Source organism: Lissotriton helveticus, chromosome 1_1 (assembly GCF_964261635.1).
Source record: "Lissotriton helveticus chromosome 1_1, aLisHel1.1, whole genome shotgun sequence".
Classification (NCBI taxonomy): Eukaryota; Metazoa; Chordata; class Amphibia; order Caudata; family Salamandridae; genus Lissotriton; species Lissotriton helveticus.
The window spans coordinates 895,169,781-895,197,630 of record NC_136057.1 but is presented as its reverse complement, the minus strand read 5'-3'; the positions used below and the strand labels follow the sequence as shown (position 1 = coordinate 895,197,630).

At 43.8% G+C, this 27,850-nt stretch overlaps 1 protein-coding gene across 2 annotated transcripts in view; it reads right to left on the bottom strand.

Annotated features, from left to right (window-relative positions):
• Positions 1 to 27,850, bottom strand: part of HAL (histidine ammonia-lyase) — a 387,900-nt gene that overhangs the window by 342,475 nt on the left and 17,575 nt on the right. The window contains exon 2 of one of the 2 annotated variants that reach the window (XM_078675784.1): positions 23,810 to 23,870. In XM_078675784.1, the coding sequence (XP_078531910.1) occupies positions 23,810 to 23,870 (61 nt within the window). Of the gene's footprint in view, positions 1 to 22,661; positions 22,824 to 23,809; positions 23,871 to 27,850 lie in introns of those variants that run through there. The other variant, XM_078675792.1, reaches the window with a different exon arrangement.

Genomic DNA, 27,850 nt, shown 5'->3' with positions numbered 1-27,850 from the left:
CGGAACTGGGGGAGGTACTGGGTATAGAACTGACACTGGACCCGAAGCTGGCACTACTGGGACTGGTGACCGAAGTAGACCTGCCGCGCCCGCATGTCATTTTCCTGGTGCTGGCATTAGTAGTGGCGAAAAGGGACATTGCCAAATACTGGGGGGCAGCGGAAAGGCCGGAAGTAGAAGAATGGAGGAGAGGGCTGGACCTCTATATGGCTGCAGAACGAGTGACCTACAAAGCGAGAGGTTGTCCCAGGAAATTCCGAAAGGTGTGGGGTAAATGGCGACAATACCATGGCCTTGAAGCCGGGCACTTGGGAGGTCCCTCATAGGCGAACGGTGTGCAGAGACGAGAAAGGGAGACCTCTTGATAGTGGTATGTAATTGGTGGCACTCTGGTATGCTGAAACTTTAGGGCCACAACACATGTAAGGCTCTGCACGGTAGCATGGGTTTGGAGATGAGCAACAGCAGAATGGACACGAAGGGGATTGATGGACTAGTGCCACTTAGTTGGCCGAGCATGTGACCGAACTGTAACCGCATTGAGATGGTAACCGACCAGTTTGTAGATGGGGGAGGGTGGGAGGGGAGGGGAAGTTGTGGGGGGAAATTCATTCAAAAAGCAGGTGCGGGGAGTTACTTGATGAGCTCGCACGTCATGGAATAACTGCAAGTTACTTAACGAAAACAAAAGTCGCCGCCCGGCCTCCGGGCTGTGGGCTTGAAGGCTGTGGAGATAGAACCATGTTGTTTTAGTTTTTTTTTTGCATGCTGACTCTAAGCTTGCTGTGAATATATTCTTTTCCACCTGCACAAAAATAAAAATATAGAGGAGGAGCCTAGCTCGCGACCGAGATGGCCGCGCTTTAGCTCGGCTCCGTTCGCCCGCCTGGGTTTTCACATTTATCCTGCTGTAATCCTGCCCCGGGAAGCCCTGTTTGCTGAGTGGTGGTGCTACGACGCTTTGCAGGCACTTACCTCTTGTTCCGGTTATCCTGGCTGCTGTGGATCCGGTGCAGTGCCCCCGATTGTGTTGGGGTGTCGGAGGCGGACTGGCCTGGATCTTCTTGCCGGCTCCCGGGCCAGACGGAGCCTGCGGATCTGCCCTCCGGGGCGCGGAGGAGGTGGTCGGAGGGCCGTTGTTCGTGTGGGCCGGAGGTCCTTCCTGGCCGATTCCTGTGGGGAGGAGGCCTATGGTGGAGGCGCTGCCTTCCGCGGTCGAAGCTCCTCGTGTGTCCGGCTTGCTCTCCCTTTGTTCTCCGGTCCGGCCATTTTGATTTTGCCGCCCGGACTCGGAGAACGGGACCGGCGGCGTTGGGTGGCCGGCGAATCCCTTTCTTCTGATGGCCCCCCTTCCTGCCCGGGGTGCTCTGTTGCCGGTCAGCGGGACTTTGTTTGCCTTACTGCCGCCCCGGCGGAGATTTACAGCCGCGCTGCCTTGTCGGACTCTCAAAATGGCGACCGACCTCGAGTGTCTTGACCGGGCCTGGGCGAGCGCTGGGGGCCCGCCGCATGGCCCGGGTGCCGGATACTGTGAATGTTTTCCTACACTTAAGGAGTTACTGGACACCCTGCTCTCCTGGCGGCTCTGTGTGACCGCGCCTATCCTAGCTTCGGAGATGGTTCCTCACGGCGGGCCTCCTGGGCCCCCACGGCCAGATGTGATTGTGCCGCCGCGGGGTGCGGCTGGAATTATCCTGGCGGAATTGGCCCCGGCTCCGACCGCGTCTGCTGCTGTACGGAACTTGATGGCGCCTCCTCCTCCTGCCCTACCTTCTTTTTCTCGGGCCCGGGAGCTGGATTTTACTTGGCCTGGCCTTCATGACTCTCCCGCTTCCTTTCGGTCGCTGCTGCCCGGCGATGTCTCCTGTGCTGGCCCAGATGGGTCGGTTCTCCTGGACATATCCTTGGACTTGTGCCTGCATCGGTTGCTACACTTCGTGACTTTCCTGGATCGTCCGTGTTCCACTTTACGTGCCTTTTCCGGACTGCCGTTGGATCTTCCTGCTGTCTGTCTCCTGTTCTTCGTAACCTGGTCCTCGCTGGATCGGACCGTTTCCACTTTGGACAAACAAGGACAGGGCTGATGTATATTGGCATCTGTGTGCGGTAGTCTTGCACCGGTTTGGACGGTCAACCTGTCCCGGTATGGTTCTGTGTGATTGACTGGTGCCCCTGGACTTTAACCCGATGTTCTTTGGCTTCCCGGGGACCTGGCTCCTCGACTCAGGCGGGTGGCTGGGTGCGTTTACTCCTGTCTCCCGGCCCTCCCCCGTGTATGTCTGTGTGTGTTTCCCATCCCTCGTTTCCTTCTCTTCCCTTCCCATTTTTGTCTTTGTTTCCGACTTAACTTTGCTCCGCTATATTTCGGGTTCTAATTAGGGCGACAGGCACGCTGCGGGGGGGTAGGCCGTAGCCTTCTGCAGGGGTGCAGGGTGGGCTTTAGGGGTGGGTTGGGGGGGTCTGTCCGTATTGGGGGGTCTTTTTCCTCCCTTATTTCCTCTTTTTCTGTTCTATGGCTCTTGTGTGTTCACTTTTTCCGGAACTCCGTCTCCTCATGTATCCCCCTGAGGAGTTTCTGTGACTTTCGTATTCCGGTATGTATCTGATTGTAGCTCGCTGGGTAATTCGGTATCGATTTTTGCTATGTCGCTTGCCGGACTCTATTATCCTGCTTTCACTCCTGGGGGTGCGTGGTTTGGTGGGAGTCCCTTCTTTCGTTCCCTTTTTCCCTCTCCCCTTTTTCCTCCTTTATGGGGGTCCTTTTATTTCGTTGGGATGCGTATCGTATTGTTTTTTGTTATGTGGGCCTTTTTGATCATGTCTCCTCAATTTGGGTGGGGGCGGCGACGGGTAGGTGCGATTTGATTGATGCCATTGTCGTTTCTTTATATTCCGATTACGTTTATACTCTTTGATAGCTATGTTGGTATGGCCTCTTTTGTCATTCTGTGATCGTAAGATGGCGGCTTGCCGCGGCCCCTCCCTGATTGTTTTTTGCACGGCCCATGTTTCTTCTGTTTCCCCACCCCGCATTAGAAAATTAACCTTTTATTGTCCTGTTCTTGCTGATTGCTCGATGCTCTTATTGTTTCTCCTGTGCTCCTGGTGACATATCCTGTTGAAACTTTGTTTCTCATTTATCACGTTATCTACCATGTGGTGGCCAGCCCTCGTGGGTTGTAGGCCCGTATTTGTGAGCTTTCTTTGTACAATAAAGGTTTAAAAAAAAAAAAAAAAAAAAAAAATTTAAATATAAAAAAAAAAAAAATTCAAATGTAGCTTCCCCAAAACTTGATGTTGCCAGACTAAAAGCGGATTTAGAAGAATTAATCATTGGCACTATTGGTCCTGACAGTTTAAAGCATTATCAAGATGATGAATTATTATTCATTTGCAAAAGTGTACAATGGAAATCAAAAAAAGAAATATGAACAGTTAGAATAATTGGCTGCAGAATTAGAATTTGATTTGAGCAAACAGAAAAATTTGGGAAAACATTACAGATTAGAATTTTCTGAAAAAGACATTGAGAATTTTAATGGAATGGGAAGAATTCTGCATATAAAAGATTTGATTGTGTATATTAAAAAATTGGGTGATTTAAGCAAATGGAGAGTGAAATGGACAAAAAAGAAAGAGGAAGAAAGGAGAGAAAGGGGCATGGTGGCTAATCAGTACCCTATGAGAGAAATAGCAGGAGGTGGTTATGTACATGTTCCCTGGTCTAGACAGGATATTTTGTTATTCACAAATGATTTTCCTCGGTTGAGAGAAAAGCCAGTGGAATGGTATCGACAGGTAGACAGATTCATAAAAGTCTCAAAAGTTCTGTGGATTGATCTGGATGGATTGTTTGACATTTTTGTCCCGTCAGATCTTTGGACAGAATGTAAAGTCTCTGTAAGTTGGCCTAAAGTAGAACCTGCTCGAGATGCAGCAACAGGTGCTCCATCATCAGAAGTCATGGACTGTATGATAAAGTAATTTACTGGTTAAAAAATAAGATTCCTCCAAAAGAAGTTGATTGGGTTAAAATTGATAGAACAAATCAGGAACCAAAAGAATCTGTACATTCATTTTATGAAAGACTACTGTTGTTTTTTTTTTTTTTTTTTGTAAGACCTTTATTGATAGAAATCGCAGATACAACACAACAAAGAGCCCGAGGGCTCACATATACAGTACGGTGCAATACAGGAAGCGCAAAGGATCCGATTCAGGAATATTGAGGTCTAATTTTCAAAGTTCTTGTTCCGAAGGATAGACAAGAGCAGGATATCATAGCACAACAGGTTGGTTCCGGTCTATTACGATCAGGATAGATAAATGCACATTGTAACAAAAAAACCAGAATCGTTGCGTACCACCTAGGAGAGAAACGTCTAATCCCAGAAAGAAAGAAAAAGAAAAAGAATAGAAGGCCCATAGAACCAAAAATTAAAAAAAATTAAACCCCCCCCCCCCACCCACTCCCCACCCCGCACCCCTGCAGCTGGCTACGGCCTACCCCCCCCTAGCAGTGTGCCTGTCGCCCAATAAAGGGAGTCCCGAAATATAGAGAGTAAGAAAAGAGTCCTAATCTAAAACTCTCGTAAAAGAAAGAAAGGCGGGGAGGAATCCACCACCCGTCCCTCGGCTCCACCCTCCCGTAAGGCCAATAACAGCGCAAAATATGGCGTCCAGCGGTGGTAAGCAGTACCAGTAAAAGAAGTTGGAAACACATAGGCAGCCCACAGCATAATCAAGGGTAGCAGTCCACAACCCACATATCAGTCCCCGGTATCACCCTCCCATAGTTCCAATAAAGGCTTGAAGCGTAAAATCCGTTGACAAAAAACATTGCTAGCAAAGCAATTTATAAAGCACGAAACCAGCAGATTGTACAATCAGAGAAATCAGCATGTCGCATATCCAGCTCGGTCAGCAACGAGGAACCCATCAGTCAATGATAGGAGGCGTTCATCCCTGTCCCGTTTTATCTCGTTCACCACTGCTCACCAAAGTGTCCCAAAAGAACGCGAACAGCAACCCAAAAATGTCAAATCGATTCAACCACCCAAACGTGTCAGCTGCGCGCAAGTCCAATGGTCCCAGCCTGGGCAAGAAATGAACCATCCCCATGGTATAATGCGGAGCCGAGCCAGGAAGGAAATTGTCAACATCCAACAACATCCGAGGCGGCCCCCGGGCAATGGGGAGTATGGCCTGGGGCGAGCACTCCCGTCGCGACACCAGTCCGAGGTCTTCACGTCGTCCCAGACATGCAACATCCTCAGCATGGTATGTTTCGAGGTTCGGAGTCTCAGATCCGCCATTATAATGTAGAGCAGCCATCTTGTTGGAGACGGACGTGGAACAAGGAAAATCGCTATGTACCTGTAAATCGTCCATTCTCAATCTTCCCAGTGCGCTCACGATATCATCCACCGTGTTGATCAGGGTTTGAACAGAGTGAGCCATAAAGTGACGGAGGGAGAAAACAGCTGCCAAAAGATCGCCATAACCCAGGTCTCCTCTACTCTCCCCTCCGAGTGCATCCCCCTGCGCCACAATTCCGCCATCACACTGTAGCCCAGGATCCCCCAGGCTGTATTCCATCATGTCCGCTGTAGGCGTGAGTGTGGACACTCCGAGTCAGGCCAGGGTACTCAAGGTGGGAAGCCAAAGTTCTGTGCACTATTATAGTAGCAGACGATGCCAGTATGTTGCAACAAGCTAAGACCCATAGAGACGTTTTCCTTCAAAAAGTAGCGGGAGTAGAAATTCGGGAGCCCCCCGCCGATTGCGGGACATTACTCAAGCCGGTTCTCGGCGGCCAGCAAACAGGGCACTTGCAGCCGTGCGGTTGCCCCGTACGAAGAGCCAGGCACGATTAAATCCGTACCTACAGTCAAACGGGGTTTGCGTGCTGAAGTTCGGCCGTATCGCACATGAAATGATCCGACCGGCTCACCGCGATCGTTGGCAGCCCGTGTTGTGCACTTGGTAGCCGGCCTCGCTACCTACTCGAGGCCCCGGTCTCAGAGCTGCTGCGGGCCGCAGAGTTTAATCGGTCATTTCTCCCGCTTGCAAGGATGTTACAGCCTCAGGATTTCTCCGTGGGTCGCCGGAAGTCATCACCGTCCACAATTCGCCACTGTGGTTCAGGATAGCCGGCAGGATTGCTGCAAAGGAGGAGATGGTCCTCGGAGCCGAGGGACTGGACGTCCTACCCGGACGCCATCTTGGCTCCTCCCCCCCTACTGTTGGTTTTTAAACAGTACAGTGGCTATGAAAAATTAAGTGGAAAGGACATGAGCCACTTCATATACAGATTTGTTTATGGTCTGAGACCTGAAATTGGAGAGGTGATTAGAAACGGAATTGTCGGATGGCAATCACTCTCAGTTGATGACATTCTGAGAAAGGTTAAATACTGTAGTGATGGGATAGACGCCACGCAAAAGAAATTAAAAGAGAAAGCAATGTGGGCTCAGGTGAAAGTAGCTGAACAGCAAATTGCAAATTTTGAAAACAAAAATGTCAATGTTAATCAGAATCAGGGTCAAGGAAAATTTAAAGGTAATTTTAATAAACCGAAATTTAATGTTAATATTGAAGAGCTAAAACAAAAGTTACCTTGTTTTAACTGTGGCGAAATTGGACACTGGAAGCGCGAATGTAAAAATCCGCCCAGAAATTTAAAAAATGCATCATTAAATCCACAGATGCAGAATGATGTAAATCTGCAGCAACAGCTACAGCGACAGTTAAATGAGCTAAATCTTCAGCAACAGCTACAGCGACAGTTAGTGAATCAGCAGAGTCAGATTCCACAGCCTCCTTTACCAAACTGTGTGAATGGTCAGAGGTATAATTCGGATACAGGATTCAGCAGAGGTGAACAGGTAATAAGACCACAAAGAGTGAATGTGCCAAATGTTTCTCGACAATTTTTGATGACAGAAAATGATGGAAGTGATTCTGAGGATTATTTATGACGGTGCCTGAGAGAGGGGGAAGAGTGTGTGCTTGGAGCCACTCTTGAGGTTGACCAGTCTGGTCCATTTGTAAATGGCAAAGTGAATGATGTAGAAATCACTTTTCTTGTGGACACTGGTGCTACCCGTTCTACTGTTAGATCAGTAGAAATAGAAAACCTGCCTCTCTCTGGGGAAAGCATCCAAGTAGTTGGTGTAGCTAATCAACAGATTAAAACAGATTTGACTGAGCCTGTGAAAATTGAAATTGGTAAATTTAAAGATAAACACAGATTTGTAGTTTGTAACAGCAGCCCTGTAAACTTGCTAGGGAGAGATATTCTCTGCAAGATGAACTTCAAAATATACTGCTCACCGGAGGGTATTGAGCTTCAGACTTTAGAAGAAGATGGGCTATACAAATTGACAATGTTAATGGTTGAAGCAGAGGAAAGTAAATTATTTCCTGCATTTGATAAAGACAATTTACCTGAAGAACTGAAAAAGACGGTCAAAGCTGAAATTTGGGATTTGTCAGGAAATGAGATGGGCTTGATAAAAAATGTAGATCCAGTGAAAATCACAGTGAAACAGGGAATAGATTTTCCAAATATTCCACAGTATAAAATGAAAACAGAAACAATTGAAGGTGTAATTCCTGTAATTGACAAATTCATAAAACAAGGTGTTTTAAAAGAAATTGAAAGTAGTCCTTGTAATTCACCGATTATGGGGATCAAAAAGCCAAATGGAACGTACAGAATAGTTCAAGACCTGAGAAAGGTTAATCAAATAGTTGTTCCATGTTGCCCAGTTGTTCCAAATCCAGCAGTGATTCTTTACCAGATTCCATATGATGCAGAATGGTATACGTCATTGACCTTTGCAATGCATTCTTTACTGTTCCATTGCATCCAGATAGCCAGCAAATTTTTGCGTTCCGGTTCCAGGATCGTATATTAGCATGGTGTCGTATCCCTCAAGGGTATACAGAGAGTCCATCTATATTTAATCAGTTGTTAAAAAGATCTTTGGAGAATCTAAATTTACCTGGAAAATCGACATTAGTTCAGTACATTGATGATCTCCTTGTTGCAGCAAAAACAAGAGATAACTGTGTTACAGATACAATTATTCTTTTGAATCATTTGGCAGATGGCACACAAGAAGTAAAATACCTTGGTCACAGAATTGCAAGGGGTATCAGACAAGTTACAATTGAGAGAATAAAAATGATTCAAGGAATGCAACCTCCAAAAACACAGAGACAAGTCAGGATGTTTCTAGGGATGGTTGGCTATTGTCGCCCATGGATTAGTGGATTTTCAGTAATTGCAAAACCACTGCAGAGATTAACAAAATCAGATATGAAAGACCCAATTTTTTTGACAGAAATTGAGATGGAAGCTTTTGAGAAGCTAAACAAAAGTTTGTGTGAAGCACCTGCTTTAGGCATGCCAGATTATGAAAAGGAGTTTGAGCTATATTGCAGTGAAAGAGAAGGATGTGCTTTGTCTGTTCTAAATCAGAGACATGGAAAATTGAGGAAGCCAATAGCATACTTCTCAGCAGTTCTTGATCCTGTTGCAAAAGCATTACCAGGCTGTTTAAAAGCAGTAGCAGCAACAAGTCTGAGTCTTGAGCAAAGTGAGGGAATTATAATGGGATTTCCTATAAAAGTTTATGTACCTCATTCTGCTGAAATTCTACTTACTAGAAGCAAAACTCAGCATTTAACTAGTAACAGACTTACAAAATACGGAAAAAAAAATTCTGGGATCAGATAACGTCTCGATAGCAAGATGTGTGAATTTAAATCCTTCCACATTATTGCCTGATGGTACTGTAACAGAAATCAGGAATGAAAATGACATTGATCATGAGTGCTTGGATGTTTTGGAATATTGCACCAAGCCTAGGCAGGACATTAAAGATGTTCCTTTGCCTGTGTCAGATTTTGTTTACTTTGTTGATGGTTCTTGTCTGAGAACGGAAGAAGGTTTTCTGAGAGCAGCATATTCTGTTTGCACAGTTACTACTGTAATTGAAGCATCATGTCTCGAAGGAATTCGTTCAGCTCAAGTAGCAGAATTGATTGCTTTGGTTCGTGCATGTGAAAGAGCAAAAGATCTAACAATCACTATAGTAACTGATAGTCAGTACGGATATGGAGTTGTGCATGATTATGGACAGCTCTGGTCTCAAAGAGGTTACTTAACCTCTGCAGGTACTCCTATCAGAAATGCAAATCTGATCAAGAGATTGACCGATGGCATTCAATTACCAGAAAAGATTGCTGTTGTGAAATGTTCAGCACATAAGAAAGGTGAAGATTTTATTACAAAGGGAAATGCTTATGCAGACGAGATAGCGAGGTACTGTGCGAAAAGCAATTATTCAATCAATCGGGAAAAGAATGATGAACATGTCTTGAGCTCACTTATGCTAACATCTGTAGTTGAAACATGGCAGGGAGTGAAAGATTTACAAGATGAGGCAAATGATGAGGAAAAGGACACTTGGTTAAAAGCAGGTTGCAGACAGCGAGAGGAAGATGGGATTTGGGTATACAAAGATGACAGACCTGTTTTACCAAATAGCATGATTGCTGACATGGCTAGGATGTATCATGGACAGGGACATATAGGGAGAGATTCTATGATCAGGCTTTTCAGACAGACTTGGTATAACCCAAAGTACAGAAATATTGCAGAATCTCTTTGCCAAAGGTGTTTGATTTGCCAACAAATGAACCCCAACAGAAAAACAGTTGTGAGCATGGGAACCATAGGACGGGAGGGGGGTCCTTTTACCAGGTTACAAATGGATTTCATTGAAATGCCACCACACAACAAGTTACATTATGTCCTTGTGATAGTCTGTTTGTTTACAAGGTGGGTTGAAGCGTTTCCTACACGTCACAATGATTCTGTTACTGTTGCAAAATTACTGTTAAGAGAAATAATACTGAGGTACGGTTTTCCGGTGACCTTGGAAAGTGATCGTGGAACACATTTTGAAAACAGATTGTTAAAATTGGTTTGTGAAGCTTTAAATATAGAACAGAAGCTACATTGTGCATATAGACCAGAAGCATCAGGTGTTGTTGAGCAAGTCAATGGAACTATTAAAAACAGGATTGGCAAAATGTGCTTAGCTACAGGTATGAAGTGGACTGATGCACTTCCACTTGTTTTGATGTCTTTAAGAAGTACCCCTGATAAAAAGACAGGTTTAAGTCCTCATGATATTATCATGGGCAGAGTCATGAGACAAGCATTTATACCAGTAGGAAAATTGATGACTATTAATGATAGCGTCATTTTGGAATACTGCAGAAACCTGTCTGACGTGGTGACTTCTGTGTTCCATCAGGTGGGAACTGAAGTGATAACAAGAGACAAAGAGAAAGCACATGATCTGTTACCGGGTGACTGGGTAAGAACAAAAGTTCATTGAAGAAGAAACTGTCTGGTACCCAGGTGGCAGAAAGCAAGGCAAGTCATTCTTGTCACAACAAATGCAGTAAAGTGCAAAGGTTTGAAGAGGTGGATCCACGCAAGTCATACTATTCGTGTACCTCCACCTGAAAATTCTGATGAAAGGGACAGTGACACTACTGCAGATTCAGATTCTGAAGAAGAACCTGAGAAAATTCCAGATCTTGAAGCTCGACAGGAAAGTCGACATCTGGAAAGTTCAAATGTAAATCAAGCATCGAATGAAAAAGATTTGGAAATTGTGCTATTAGACTCTGAAAATGATGAAGATGTGTTAGAAAAAGAAGCAGAAAAAGAGTGATCAAATTGTGATTCAAGACCAGGAGAGTATTGAAAAGCAGAAGAGAAGCTCTGAAAGCAGTAACAGAAATTCTGAAACTGGGAAGTTGAAGGTAATTGAAGAAGAAGAAGAATTACCGAGTACCAGCTATGAAGATAGAGTTTCTAACGGAGTGAAATTGCTGAGTAAAGAAGTACCTGAGTCTAGAATTCAAATTTCAGACAGTGAAACTGAAGACAGTGATGAAGATTCTCAAATAAGAAAATTCAGGAAAAGAGATTGGAGAACAGAGTGTAATGTGACTGAGCCAAAGAAGAAATTGCCAAGAAAAGGTGATAATTGGCCAAATGAAAATGAAAGCCTAAAATATAGATTGGTGAAAAGATCAAAAGAACAAATAAATGAAATATCAAGTCAGAAAAGTGACACTGGAGAGAAAAGTGAAGCAGGGAAGAAAATAGAAGTCATTAGTGGTAGAGCAAAAAGAATTGTGAAGGCAAATCAAAAATACAAATCTCCTGAGTGGACTTACATCATCATTCCACCTGTGCTGGAAGTGAACAGTAGTAGTCAGGAAGAGATAGATGACAATAGTGACAAAGATTGAAGTATTTTCTGTAAAATTTAGGGTTTCCTTTTTGGCATAAGGCTGAAAGAAATTGTGTTAGGTGACACAAGGTCGAAGAAATTGTGTTAGTTGGAAAAACACATTGTTGTAAGACGTAAGGTCGAAGAAAAGCTGTTAGAAGTAACCCTGGGCGTAGTGGGCGTAGTGGGGCTTCGTGGAGCTACGTGAAGTGGGCGAGAAACTACGCCCACCTCCGCACTCCGCGTAGCCCCACTACGCACCGCAGGCCTCCCTCCCGCCCTCCCTAAATACTTTAAATTAAAAGTGGAAAAGAATTAAAAGGCACTTACCTTGCCCGCCGCTGCCCGCCGCTGCCCGCCGCGTCCCCGGGGCTCGCTATCTTCATGGCTTCCGTCTTGTGTATCTAATGCGCATGCGCGGGCGACCGCGCATGCGCATTTCTCGTGAGAAATGCGCATGCGCGGCCGCTCGCGCATGCGCATTAGATACACAAGACGGAAGGCCATGAAGATAGCGAGCCCCGGGGACGCGGCGGGCAGCGGCGGGCAAGGTAAGTGCCTTTTAATTCTTTTCCGCTTTTAATTTAAAGTATTTAGGGAGGGCGGGAGGGAGGCGGGTGGCGGCCAGCTACATTCCGTCTGCGGAGCGTGCATAGTGCCGGATTCTACGCCTGCTACGCAAAATGCGTAGAAGCCGGCACTACGCACACTCCGTGCACGGAACGTAGCCGCCCGCCCAGGGTTAGTTAGAAGGTGGAGTTTTTAGTTAAATAAAAAAAATTAAAATAGGGGGGTGTTAGTTAGAAATTTTAATTTTTTTTATTTTTGTTTAATAAGGCTATTTGTTATCAGAGTGAAAATGCCTTACACTTTTACTAATAGCAATTCAAGATGTTCTATTTTGAGAAGATGTTGTAAAATGTTTTTGATTTGTGTGGTTTTAATAATCCTGCTATGGTTAGTTTTAGCTGTTATTTTTCCTTTTGGAATAAATAAAGAGTTATACTAGGCTAATATGACAAGCAAAGCTTCAATTAAACAAGATAAACATAGTGCAACAAGCAAAACTAACAGAGTTATTGATCACAATCCAGAGATTCATCAAGATAGATCTGTTAGTGATTTTTCTAGCAATACTTTTTCAAGACTCCTGGCTGAGTATGTAACGGTCATGGAAGTCAAAGATTGTTATATTTGTGCAAAATTGCCTGCTTCTGTTTCGGAGGGAGTGACTTATAACATGCTTCCTCTTACTTATGGCATAACCTGTAGTGTGATAGCTAGCTTATTTTATCAAACTGGTCGTTTAGAATATTATTATTCTACTTATGATGAGATTTTTGCTAATCTGAAAATTGAGAAAAGCTTAAATAAGCACAAACAAGCCAAACAGATGAGGGAATTTTTCATTGTGACTAATGGACTTACTTATGAGTATGCTTTTAAAAACAATTTGACTTGTAAATTGAGATCTGAGGAAGAATCTTTCCTGAATCTAGTTGAGGAGAAAATAGCAATTTATAAAAGAAATGAAATGCTCAAACAGACCAAATAGAAATTCTGGCAGATAGAGGACGAAAAATGTAATGGTAAATCTATTGAAAATGTTGCTATTCATATAGACAAACCTGTTAGTGGTAAAATTTGTATCAGGAGAGATAACACATTGTTTGACAATTATTTTGTGGGTGCAAGTCATTGTGAGGACACTTATCAAATCTTGGGGGGTTGGGATTCAAAGGTGGCAAGGATCCAATCTTTCCTGGAATTTATTTTGTATGTGGAGACAAAGTTTACTATAACCTCCCAGACCACTGGTCTGGGACGTGTTTTGTTGGACTTGTTTTTCCAAAAATATTTCATGTTGACAGAAATGCAGAAGGTTCATTTGAAATCAGCAATCATTTGAATAGATTCAAACGAGAACGTTTTTCAGAAATTCTGGGAGACATTTTTGAAGCAGTATTACCTTTAGTGGGTATAACCCTGAATGCAGGTAGAATTAGAAAATTGTCTACAATTGTTGACAGATTGTCAACTGATACAGCTAGTGGTTTCCAATTAGTGGATACTGAGGTCATTGCTATACGATCTATGGTAATGCAGAATCGCCTTGCTTTAGACATTCTGCTAGCAAAAGCGGGAGGGGTTTGTGGCATTTTACATGTCCAACATTGCTGTACCTTATTCCTGATAAGAATCAGAGTATTGAGATGTATATCAAAAATATCACGGAGTTGCAATCAGAAATTGTACCCTTAGAAGAGGATGATTTTTCAGAACGTCTGAGCAAAAGATTTGAAGCAATCAAAACCTGGTTTCAAGAGATTGGTGGTTCAATTCTTGGCAAAAAACTGAGACCTTTATTAGTTATAGTCTTTGTAATACTGTTATTGAAGATCAGTTGCATGTTGCATAAGAGAAACAAATACCTGAGGGAAAAGAAGAGAATACACAAGATCAGAAAGGAACAAGAGAAAGAGATAGAATTGGAAGAGTTTCGTAGAACTCAATATGAGAGTTGCAGACAAACAGCTGAGACAAGACTAACATAGTGAAAATCAAAACATGTTCTATATTGGGAGAAAATTTTGCTAAATTTTTGGGTATAGTTTGGTGATTTTGAAATCACCAGATGAGGGAGTTGATGAAGCGAGATTTTAAAATAAAATTTGTTTTTGACTCGCAAAGTTAAACTTCCATAACAAAATAATTATACTAATGTGAATGGAGTGAATATTATTAACCAACCTAGATTAAATTGCAAATCATTACACATGGGTATTAATATATGTGCTCGTTTATGTGATTTATGTTGCAAATGCTTGTTTGTGAAAAATAATAAACTAATTTTGTCTATTGTTTTGTCGGAATTAAATGCGGCTGATTTATTAATGGCTTGTGCTTATTTGCGTGTGCTCATGTTTTGTCTTTTTGTCCTTATGTTGCACAATTCTGTTGTTTGCTTTACTTGCTTCTGCTAGGTAACATAGATTAATGGGTGAATAATTAGTAAAGGTGGGTGGGTAACAGAACGAATTCTATTTCTTTCATTAATTGATGTTTTGTGTTTGTTTATACATAAGTTTTACGAATGGGCCTAAACAAGATGGCTGGCAGTGCTGCAGTTTTCAAGACTTGACCAGAGTGAAGCCTTCACTCATGCGCAGAGCATTTTGCTGAGCTGACAACGTTTTCTGCAGAAATAATTATGGTCGAGTCGGATGTGTTCTTGGAGTCATGGCCAAGGACAAGATCTTGGCCTGCCAAGATTAGGAAGTAAAAAGTTTCTCCCCGGGAAAGTATCTTTTTGAGGAAGGAAAAAGGAAGGTGAAACTAAGAACAATGAGGGCTATGATGAGGCCCAGGACTTGGTCAGAAAAGTGTGACCTAATAGTGGACTGACATGGCTCAACCAATGGGAACCTTGGATTTTCAGAAAAACGTACGATAAAGATACTTTAGTTACTCAGAAAAGGTATAAAAACTGTCCCCATGGGAGGGAGGGGGCTCTCGCTCCTCTTGCTGCTCATCTTCTCCTGATTCCTGTTAAGCGTGACGTGCTGAAGGACTCTTTTGAGCACGTAAGGATTAATAGGGCTGAATGACTTTACTTCTATTTCTTTAGGTGAAATGAGTTTTAGACAGGGAAAAATAGGGCTTAGTTGATGGAAAACTGTTTATTCTTCATTTAACATGCTATTTGATTTTGCTAGGAACTGTCAGTCTAATTTGTTATTCTTTTAATAAAATGCACTCTCCTTGAATAAATAGTTAATAAATAAGATTTTAGAAAAGACAAGCTGGACTTGTTATTTCATGGTCATTACCATCAGCAGATCCATTTGCCTAAGTGACTTAATTAAACACAAAGCTTTACAATAACCATGGTGAAATTATTATACTGCAGTTGTTGTATATAAATGTATATATATTTTGTGAATAGGTTTTATTAATTAAGTCACATGATTCAGTTGCTCAAATTATGTCACGTTAGTTTATGGGCCTTGTGAGTATTTTATGATTAATGGTGAGTATTGTGGAGTTAGGTAGTGTTGTTATGACATATTTTCTATAGGGGCGCTGGATCAATATATATATATATATATATATATATATATATACACACACACACACAAACACACACACACACACACATATATATTTATATATATATATATATATATATATATATATATATATATATATATATATATATATATATAAATGAGAGGTGTCCATTTGATGCCCACGCTGCACCGTCGGGCTGTTCCCCATATCAATGAGGATGGTCAGAGTGTGAAGTGCACATTACTGTCCCAGGAAGAGAAGAGACATTTTACCTCCCACAGCAACCCTGCCTACTTGCCTACAGGTAGGGCCTCGTAGGAAGATGGAATGCTGCATGAAAATGAAGAGAAAGCTGGCATGCATCCATGGTAAACCAGGTTGGTACACTCCCAGAATCCCCGCTACACTTCACAAACAAACTGTTCAGTTAAACAAAGACATTTTGGGAAGAGTTTGACATTGGAGATTGCATTCTCTCCTAAATCTGGTTGTGAAAGCTTACTCAAACAATCTAGCCCATGAACTTTGTAGACAGATCTCTGGGAAGGGCTACGAGAGAAAGCCTCACACCCACATTGCCACACAAGAAAAGAGAGCAGCAACTGCCCCAGCACCATGTAGCTAATGCGAACATACCCCACTGGTACCCACCATGATACCATATCACGCTTGCCACTCCATAATACAGCCCCCTGCTGCTGCACCTCAACTCATTAAACCGAATCACCAAATGATCCCCTTATATGCAAGACTTTTTTGACCCTGTGAGAGTGCAGAGGATTGTGCCACCACAGAGTGCCATCCACAACCACAAAGCTATTCGACCAATGCAAAGGCCCCATTGGCCTCACCACATACACTCTTGACCACAGAGAGGCCTCTTTGCCTCTTTCCAAAGAAGGGTCTCCCAGAGCATTTAGATGAAGAGAGAGAAGAGGATGGCACGCTGTGAAACGGAAGATTGCTAGTACACACAAGAGCTAAAGCACCGTCACACTGCGTAACCAGAACACCTATCTTGTGCAGGAGAAAAGAATGACCAGCTAGGTCTTCTGATCAGGATGGATCACGCATGAAGATCACCATAGTAACGATTATTTCATACCACTGTGAGTGAATTTGCCAATCTACGACACACTGGCATAATAAAACTTGAGCACCCCCCCCCCCCTTAAATATACATAGCGGGGCCCCTCCGGACTAAATCGGGAGCTCTCCTGTCAGAGTACTGGGCCGAGGGGGACCCATCTGCACTGCGGGGTCCCCTGTTAGGCCCCTGATACGACATGCATGCCACTAACATGCAGCAATGACGCCATAGCAAAGGTCTAGCGGGAGCACCAAGAGTAAGATGCAGCAGCAAGTTAACAGAGCCTCTACCCTAGCCTCCCAGGGCAACCATCCAGACACAATCACTGGTTGCCCTAAGCAGCTACTACAAGAATCACTGATGCCTTGCACAGGCCGAAAACATAGCAACTCAAAGAGTCACTGAGATATGAAGGCCATCCAGTCACCATCACCAAGCCTTGGCACACCACGTAAGTACATCTTTAAAGTTACAGGCATGCGGTCGGTAACTGTTTCACCTGACTAGTAATACCATCCTCCCAGTTCTTTTAAAAATGCATCAAAGCTTCCTCCTGTAAAGTGTATCACTACTTAACTGTAGTGAGGACATAAGCTTCACACAAAAGGACAGGAAGTAAACATGACACTCTGAAGCAACAGCTGACCACTGGCAATCTACCCACTTCATCAATATGGTCCTGCTTGTAAATGTAAATGTAAATGTATTTGAGCTTGTAAAGCGCACTGCTACCCGTCCGTAGGTTTCCTGGCGCTGTATAACTCTGGGGAACCCGTCCTGGCTTTCCCTGTGGGATGGTCCCTGCTGGGAGTCCCCAAGGTGGAGCCAGGCATCCCCGGAATTGATGGGGCCATTGTGGAGATTAGGCAAGCTAATGCCCAGAGTTACCGAGTGGAACCCCTGATTAGAGTAAGCACCGAAGCGAGAATTATCAAGTCCGCTGACCCAAGTCCACGACCCTGCCGCGTCGGGAATTAAACCCTGGTCCCGGGCCGACTTCTACTCCCGGGTCTGCCGCCTCTAACCAGTGAGCCACACTACTCCACTTTCATCAAACATTGACGATGGTCCACCTACCTCACAGTGATCCACGAGCGACTAGGAGACCTGCAGCAGCACAACCGCCCTCCCTCCCCCAACACAGCTCACACACTAGTCCACTGGCTGCACATTCAATGAGCCTCCACACACGAAAGAGGAACTTGGTGCCATCCCACTGAAAGATACAGGAGGTGGACCAGGGGAAGACTTCAGAAACTTATAGAAAAGTTTCCAAGTCCCTCCAAGACTGTGTTCAGAAAGTCAGTCCAAAGAGCAGTAGAAACTTCGCATTGAACTCCCACAATGCTCCTGATGCACTCCTTGAAAAATGTAGCCAAAATACAAACTGTTTCAAGCATTAGCAAGGTAGACCAACTCCGTACACTACGGGCATGATGCGAACTCACTCCAATCAAAAGTTCATGGATTTCTCCACAGTCATTGTGCTCTGACTCACCTAACTTTAAATTATGAACTTGAGCTGCAATGTCCTGTTGTGAGTGGCATATCTGTCCAGTTGGCAACCACTCTCCTGCTGATTGACTCTCAGAACAATAGACTCACAATGTTGTCCTGTTTTTGTTTGTTTTGTTTTCAACTACTGACCATTTTGAAATTTCTTTGGTTTTAGGGAGGAAACTAGTGTTCTTAACACATCATAATGCAGCCGCGTCCCAGAGGACGTATCCTTACGCTTCCCCACACCCATCTCTATACCAATGTCATGTTGCCGGGCTAATAAAAGGGAGCTGAGAGCATGAGCCCTTACCCCAGTTATTCAGAGCTTCCACATTTCTGTGCTGTCTTTTACCACCAGGAGGGCCAAGGACCCATGATACCACATTGTGAGGGCTTGTTTGAGTTCCTTCAGAAATGGCACTTTATGACCTGTGAAAAATTCAATGCAAGTTATCTTTAAATTCACAATTGTATGTTGTTAGTTCTTTAATTGGTTGTTGGGCATGATTACCTTCCATCCTTTGTATTGTATTATTAGTACGGGTTGTTGAAGGGCTCACCATTATTTTATTTTTTATTGAAAAGAGACAATCCACCACCCTGGTATATCGTCTCCTCTGATAAATGCATTTTGTTGCAGACAAAGGAAATTGAATGTTTCAGGTCGCATGTATCAGAATGACGAGACATGTCTGTACAAGACTGCTCAATGGTCTTTTACCGACAGTACGATTTACGTTTGGGATGGGCAATATTTTTAAATTATGTCCACATAGTCGGGTAAAATCAGGCAAGTTTGGCAAGAGTTTCTCAATATCACCGGATTGCCTTGCTTTGATGATTTAGTACTCAAGGATGGACACAAGACATCCTGAGCCAGAGATCATGAATGTCAGCAGCTGCAGCGGCTAGCACCAATTCAGATGTGCCTGGGATGGTTGAAAGGGATGGTCTGGTATATCGTGGGATAAAGGCACCGAATCCATGGGCAGGGCATGCTTCGTGGCTGCATTGGCACACCACACTATACTGGAGGGTTCACTGGTGATGAATATTTTCCAGATTTAGGACTTCACATATTGCTCATCCCTAGATAAAAGAAACATTCAGATTCTGACATTGACAGCCGTTGCTTGAAACCAATGAAATAAATAATGGGAGCGGCTTCATTCTGGAGTGTAATCCCTTGGTAAGCAGCTGTAAAAGAGGAGTGTGCAGGGTAGAACGTCATGCAATAAATTGCTTCTAAAATATTGCTTTTGGAAAGGGTTTCAACATCAAGACTACACTTCCTTTCTACTGCAATACTATGTATCTTAATCACCAGCCACAGACCACTTTTCAGGGGCTGCCCAATAGTATGAGCTTAAATGGTAGCGTGGTAATGTAAGCCCTAAAGAGCAGAGGCAGAGACGTGCTCCTCACTAGCAGAAGTACTGTTGCCAAGGCCCCCCACCCACCTCAGGGGCGACACACCAATCGCGGGATACCAGTCCCTGCCAGAGGGGGAGGTCGGGCTGGCCTGCAGCTGGCCTACAGCCAGTAAGGGGTGCCCGAAGTAGGTAACCTTGTGGGCAGACGGGCCAACTGCACCAGGTTACTCCGTGGCGGGTCCTCACAGGTGGCTGGACCATTCATGATCTTACAAGTAGGCTCAATGCAGGATATGTAGGGACAATGTATAGTTATGGTTAGGAGTGGCTATGTACTAGAGTCTATGTTAAGGGTAGCCATCCAAAATATGCAAATAATACTGTATGGGGTGTTATTGGGGTTTCTGCGTATTAATTTAAAGATGTATATTTTATTTGTGATGTGTTGTGTGAAATAAATATGGCCAGGGTTGGTACGACCCCTAACTCAAACGTTTCTGAAGGTGTTTGCTTGTAATCTGTGCCACAAGGGGATAATCGTGGTAAAGACCCAAGGAATTGAGGGGTGGGTCCCCAGGGATGGTTTATGGTCTGCCTCCAAGTCATGGTGTATGGGTTGGGAATCATATGGCGGCATGCCGGTCCCTGCCAGAGCGGGGGCTGGTGGTGGCGGCGAGTAACTCTTCTTACACACTGGTGTACCACTGCGAAGCTGCAGGTCTTTTTGTGTCCAGTACGCCTCTTCTGAAAGGATGGCTTCACCACTACGTAACACATCTAATGCGGATTAAATAACAATAAGCATATAAATTGCATGCATCAAATCAATGCTTTAAATAGGAAGGGTTTGTCAAGCATTGAGTACCTGCACCTCTTAAATATGGAAGGGTAGAGTGCCAGCAATTCTCAGCAGGCTTGTTACACTTCTCATTGCAGAGACACATGGTTTCCCAAACGTCCTTTAGGAACGTCAAGGCCCAGGGTGAGCAAAAACATGAATTTTCTGGTCGAAGAAAAAGTCTTAATTTCCCTTCAGGTGACTTTTTGGCTCAGTAAATACGACTTTGCACAGGTGTTGGCTAATAATGAAATGTAACTTCCCACTGCTTTCTATTTATACACAGTCTTATCCTTTCCCTAAATATGCATAAATGAAAACATACTTTAACTAAATAAATGTTTTTAACAAAAAATGATGTTTCTTCCCTATTTTTTCACCTGAAAGCACCGCCATATTTCCAAATAATTTGACAGCCGAAAACTGAAATGACCAGGTGCAAAGCTCTAATCTCAGTGAATCCGTACCCACAACAAATAAATGAATATGTTTTGAAAAATGTCCCGTAAAACGTTTGACCTGCTGCTACAATGACACCCTCCTGTATGCATCTGTGCTTCATTGTAGCTCCTCTGCGGAATAAACCAATGTCCGTTTCGGCAGCACATGTACAATCCATGGTTTTGAGGGACAACTTAATTCCAGTGGCGTAACGAAAGTTGAGGGGGGCCCCCTGCAAGGTACATGGAAGGGGCCCCTGCTCCGGATTTAATCCGGAACTCTCAGGCCAGAGAACTTCATAACTCCCAAGGTTTCAGATTGCAATGTGTGACATTTTCATAATTTCAATGTAATTAGGAGTGACATTTAAAAAACTGTGTGTGACACTTTCTCGCGAGCAAAATCATGCAATGAAGACTAGGGACACATAAATACCAGAAATTACACCGCTTTGAGCAACAAGAAACTCTAAGAATATATTAAAAACTAATGCAAAGCACCAGAAATGGAAGGGCACTAACCTAGTGCCCCGTTAACTTAGTCTCATGATCATGATGCGCTAAAAGTAAATTAAATTAAATAAGGATTGGAGAAGGTACTAGTGACAATTAATCTGTAGCGAGTAGCACGTTATTGTACAGACAGTAATCAACTATTGCAGCGAGTGTGTTTTATTCTTATATCACCCTGACCGCTCATAGCTGCCAGGTTTTCAGTCTGCTTATGTGTGACATTTTGGTGGTTTCAGTGTGTGTACAAGTGACATTATACTTCCAAATGAGTGACACAGTTTCTAAGGCTAATCAAAGCAGTAGCTGGAATTTGTGTGGTTTTCTGTGAATTGTCGATTAAGCAAAGGGAAAAACTCACCTTCTGTAGTTAATCAGTGAAAACCAGTCAAGGCCAAACAAATGGAAAACCTTTCAATATGAACAACTCCTCAACGTGTCCCAGATGACGAAGACATGAAGATGTATCATAGGCAAGCATGTGTCCCCACGTTTGCTGTACCTGAATTAGCCTTCCTCTAAAATGCCCCTAGGTTGCATAATTTGATGACCAGTAAAACCCTGAAGTTCCTCCCACATAGAAATAACTAAAGGGTTCTGCTGATAACAAAACTGCCCACCAACCTATCAGCTGAGAGGCGCCAGCGTGGATTTCAGCTGGTACTAATAACCATTGAAGATTAGAAACCATCCGAGTTTAGTGAAGCACATCAATCGACCCCAATGACACATCCAAAGTCCCATAACCAAACCCTATCAACCATGCACCCAAAGAAACTTCATTATAAGTATAAGTGCTATATAATTGACGAAGGGTCATCTAAGTACTCAGCAATTTAAAAGTGCCTTAGGCCTATCATATGGAATGTGCTACGTAAAAGAATCGCTATTAACATCTGCTCCATGTGTTACTTCTTTAAAAGGCCGACCAGTCTGTGACCTTCTTCTCTGTTTCAATGTTCCCACCTTAACTGGCCCTCCCGCTGACCCTATTTCGGCACTGAAGTCCCCCACTTTACAAACCCTCCGGCTTCTTTCATAGTCTCACCCTGTTCCCATCACACTGTCTTCTGGCTCAATCAGCCCTCATTATCCCTCTCTTTTCTACATTGCCTTTCATGTGCTGATCGGGCCCCACAATTAGGCAGATTATCGCAGTGATACAAGAGCTGCATGAGACACCGTGGACGGGCGTCTGGGATGTGCGCCAGAGGGCCACGGTGGGGCAGGGACAATAGTGCACTCAGCATATTTCAAGAACTTACGGAGCGGACTGAGGCTTTTATGGGTAACCAAACTGTGGGAAGCAAAAGGGTCATGAGTATCCCCAGAGGTGGTGTTGTGTAGGCACAGTAGGTAAGGAGGGGGGAGAAGGGAAGGGGGCCTTCCCAGGGACCCAGTTGTATACCTGAGCGAGCGTCTTCAAGGCTTCCTAACTGCAAAAGGCTGGCACATACAGCTAGGGCTGTAGGAAACCAAATAGAAGAAGACTGAAGCAGAGTCTCGACTTACTCTGTCAGCCGCGAGTAGCATTGACGGAACGGGCCAGCCACAATGACTCTCCGGCTGCACGGTTCTGGTCGGACACTCCGACCTACTCACGCTGCGGCGGCATTGGTTGCACTGGTATGAAGGGCACCACTCTCCAGCCACGGTCACCGTACGGCGAGCGGGCATTTACTAGGAGCTGCCAAACAACTTTAACTATGCTGCGTGCGCCTTCCAGCGCTGGCCCGCCTACGCTGTTGGCCAATTAAATCATTACGTGCATCCTGACGTCAGCTATTGGCGCGGTTTTTGGTAAAACGTATCCAGCGAGTCGCGAACTAAGCCATTCCAAAGCCTAACGCAATGGTAATGTGTCACCTAAGAGCTTTAGCAATGGCAGTCAGTGGAGGTGCTAACTAGCAGCTCTCCTGCAGACAGCTGAGGTGGTCCTATAAATGAGTGACAACGCATTTCAGTGCGGAGATGCGGACAACCACACTGGAATGCGTTAGTCAAACGCGTAATCGATGCATGGCTGGTACTGTGCTGAGGGGGCCCGCTGCTGCTCAGAGGCCCCCACGCACCGCGGGGGCTGCGGGGGCCTGTGTTACGCCCCTGCTTAATTCATAAGAGCTTAATCATTAACGTCAAGTGGCCTCTTGTCTTGTGAGAGACCTTTAGGCGCAGTCTAGGCTTTAAACAACACTTTGCACTCTGGGACTTGCAGTACTGTTTTTTTTGCATCGCACATCGAGGGAGACATATACCATCATTCAAATTGCCACAGGCTAAAAGACCATGATTGGTTAAAGGCGTCACTCATGACATGTAGGTACATTGCACTTAAGCTAAAGAAGTGAAACTCCATCACAGCAGCGGCTCAGCCATTCTGTAGGTTTGACCCTAAATGTTCCATTTTATCAGTGCATAATTGTCATAAGAGTTACTGTTTTTTCCTGATAGTGCCTTTTTGCTACAAAGCTTTGAAACCAATGCTAATATATGGCGAAGAGCTTGTGTTTGATCTTGACCAATTGGTAGTGTGTGTGGAAGGTAGAGGGGTTTGGTGGGATGTTCGTAGTTTTTAATGGGGTGCAGGGATAGCAAAACATTACATGGACACAGAAGAAAAAGCAAAGGTGGCATAACCAGAAAGGTCACGAAAAGGATACAGATGGATTCCTTCTGGTTGAGACGGGATGAAATCTGGCGACATTACATCCCCTTGTACAACTAGAAAACAAACAAATAGAGCCATTAAAGCACTTCATTTCAGTATTGCACACATATCTGGAGGCTCAATTTACTAATGGGCAGCATATTCCTGTAGGATGATTTCGATCATGAGTTGGTCAGATAAGACAGTAGGATATCCGCCGAGATGTCAACAGGCCCAATGCCACCTAAAGCACTTTTATCTGGTTGTGAGATAGCAAACTGTTCTCTGTGTGCATCTATACTTTTAGTGAAAAACTGTAACCTGCAACTTCCATCGTAGGGAGTTCTTCACATATGGGTCCACTTGGCAATTCTGCATCCTGGGAATCTCAAAAAGCAGCATCCTCCAAATAAAGGTGGAAGTTCATACAATTCAAGTGTCATCTGTGTACCTGTACCCCCACACTTTACCACTGGAGATTAAAAAACTCTTCCTAGTCACAGTTGAATCTCTGAAGGAGGCCTCAGCTGACCAGTTACCAACTGGCTCCACTGAATTATGCAGTAAACGATTGGCTTTTGAACATTGAACTATGCAGAATCAAAAAGAAGAACGACATGCTGCAAAATAGTCCATATAAAATATCAACGGAGATCTACAGACACTATCACACAACAAAGACCAAAAAAGGAGATTCAATTTCAAATCAATCAGCAATGTCTCGATGGCTGTTGATTAAATCATCAAAAAATATATAACGGGCCATGAAACTAAGGTACCTGGTCATTTGGAATTTCCACCAAGGATATGCCACAACCCCCATCCTTTTCATGCATAGTGGAAGCATTTGTGTGGCCGTGTTAAAATGTATGTGCACATTACTTATGTTACATAATTGGTAGTCCTAGTTTACATTTAGCAGCAGAGCAAAAGTGCAAAAATCCCTTTGTGAAGTCTCTCTCTACATTCATAAAAAATATCAAATTGATCACTAATTTAAGATTACTACAAAATTGTATTGAATTGAATATGGCCCATTATCTTTGGCATCAGATAAAAAGACTTCTTTAAATAGCAAGTTTGCCTCCCTCTATAACCGGGCAGCAAAGCTGTCCGTCAGCCTGAGGGAGTCCCTTGCACTGTGAAACTTATGCCAGATCACATTGAAATGGATGCAATCTGTGTGAAAAAATAACATTACCATAAATATCCTGAAATTTCAAATTAATATACCAAAAATTGCTAAAATATGCGTATATTTATAATAGAAAATGAATTTAGATTTGAAAGCTTTCAGTACGCCCAGTAGTAATGCGACATACCACTGTCTCACTTTACTACCATTCCATACTATGCAACATCTCACCATATTACACCTGGCCATACCAGCACACTATCCCATACCATACTATGCAACATTTCACCACACTACAACTTATCATACCAGCTCACTATCCCAAACTATCACACCCCGCTTTATTATTTACCACATGTAGGAAGCTGGCTCTGTATATTCCATACCAAAATGAGGTATAGTGTGCACAGAGTTGAGTGAAACCCCAAAGGTAGGCAGAGGTAAAAGTAGATAGCACCATACTCTCTATTTGTGGTATTGTGGGCGGGCAGTAAGGCTTTATCAGAGGGTAGTGTGAAGCATTTGTTGTACACACTCAAAGATTGAATTCAGACCAATTTGTTTGTATAAAAATATTATTTAAGTATATTTATTTTCTAGAACCATGCAAGCCAGGTACAGGTAAGTGGAATAAATACTTTGCAAAATCTTATGCAATGTTTTACAATTGAATGCACGTTCAAATGCAGTTGATTGAATTACAGGTGAGTCAATCTTTCGAAATTACTTTTCAGTTACTTTACAGATTACTTTGACTGAAGGCTAGGGGACGAAGATCTTCTGGAGGTCTTCTGGAGGTTACCACCGGTTGGAGAGGTACGTTGGGATGCTGGGACACAGTTGGTTGGGCCACCTAAGGCAGTGGGACATCGAGTGCAGGGGGTGCCTTTAGGCGCTGGTTTTCTTACCAACGGTTCTGGTAGGGGGATCCTCCAGAAAGGGTCTGCAGGCTTCGCTTGAAGAGTCGAGGCATGTCAGAGATCACCAGATTTCAGGTCAGGATCGCCGGGGAGAACTCCTCGGGGTGTTGGGCCACTCAAACTCAGGCCGTAGACATCGGGTGCAGAGTGGTAAAGACTTGTGGTTTTGGTTGGGGCCCGAGTCTGCGGGTGAGCAAATCCGGTGCTCACGGGAGACAACGTCTTTAGCTTGGAAGGCAGGGCAGGTCCTTCGGATTCTCGAGGCTGCTGGCTGCAGGACACACTGGGATTTCGCTGGAGCAGGTTTGAGGTGGGGACAGACCAGTAGGACTGAGGCCAAGTCAGTGGGCGTCCTCCTCTTCTTAGTTTCATCACAGCTTCTTCGGCCCTTCTTCTCTACTTCTTGTTGATTCTTGTCTGAGGAGGCAAGGTTCAGGGTTGCCCCTAAATACTAGATTTAGGGGTGTTACAGATAAGTAAAGGTTGGGACCAAGGACTCCCTTCCTTGGGAAGGGTACACCCCCATTATGCCACCCTTCAGTGGGAGAGGGGCATATGCCTCACTCTGGTTGGCTCACTTCCTCACTTGAGTTTTCCGCCCGTTTTCCCGTCCAAAGTAGGGGTCAGTACCGGTGGGGACCACTTGCTGGAAGCAGCAAAAGGCCTAGGGAAGCTCACGAAGGCAGTAAGCCTTTGAAGCTTTCCCTTCGTGGATCCTGCCCATACTGGGGGAGGAGGCATGGCACCTCGTACCAGGATGTACATTGTTACAGACCCCTCAGAGCAGCAAGCTCTCGACCCAGGGGTCCAGAAACATGTCTGGTGGTTGCAGCTGGTAAGCAGCCACTCAGCCTGGAGACTATGTTAGGTCGTTTTTCAGGGGGCATCTCTAAGATACCCTCTGGGTGCATTTTTCATTAAATCCCATACTGGCATCAGTGTGGGTTTAATGTGCTGAGAAGTTTGATACCAATCTTCCTAGTTTTCAGTAAAGCCATTATGGGGCTGTGGAATTCATAATGACAAATTCCCAGCACCATATACTCTTAATGGCATTACTGCACTTACAATGTCTAAGAATTGGCTTAGAAAAAAGGAGGGGTTTGGCCCTGTGGGAAAAGAGGGTAGGTTGGGCCTTTAACAATGCAACACCAAAAGGGGATTTTTACCTATGCCTCTATTAGCGATTAAAAGGCAATTAATGCATAACAAAGGGTAAACCACTGTTTATTAGTTCACCCAGACATTTGATTTGTGTCATTTACTTTTTTGAATTGTACATAAAGCATTTAAAGACAGAAAAAAGAACAGTATCAACCTCACATAGAGCCAGTCATCATTATTTCAAAAAGACAAAAAACAATATAATCCATACATGTGAGAATGAACATACAATACAAATGTGTGTTTAAAAAATTAAACAATTATTCATTAAACAGTTACCACAAAACAGTATCCAAGAGCTATTGAATAACCCATACATTGATTTTCTGGGAGTTAAAATTATTAACTATCGCCCAACATTCCTGTCATAATGTTGCTAATCATCATATTATTTAACATCAGGACTGTAATGAAAAACATTTGGCAAAAATTTTTTTACAAGTGAAAAGATAACTTGATGCCAGAAAGAAAAGCTAAATGCCGACACGTTTCGAATCCCAATGTATTAATCATGGAATTCTCTTCAGGGCAGGAAGTATATCCACAGGAACTGTTTGAATGAAAAAGAGGGGGATTGTTTTAGAAAAAGAGTCGTCCTCTCATTGAGTAAGGTGATTTTATCAAAACCAATAAGCATCCAAAGATGCAGCATACCTTGTAAGACCAGAAGATATTAGGTCTAAAAAAATCTTTTTGGGAATGTCATCAAAACCATGGATGTCCACCTGCACGGGAGTGAGATTGTCGTATTTAACTTTATTAAATCACAAGCGGAGGCTGTCCACATCAATGTGAGTAGGAAACAATCAAATGGATTTACCTTAATTTTGGTACA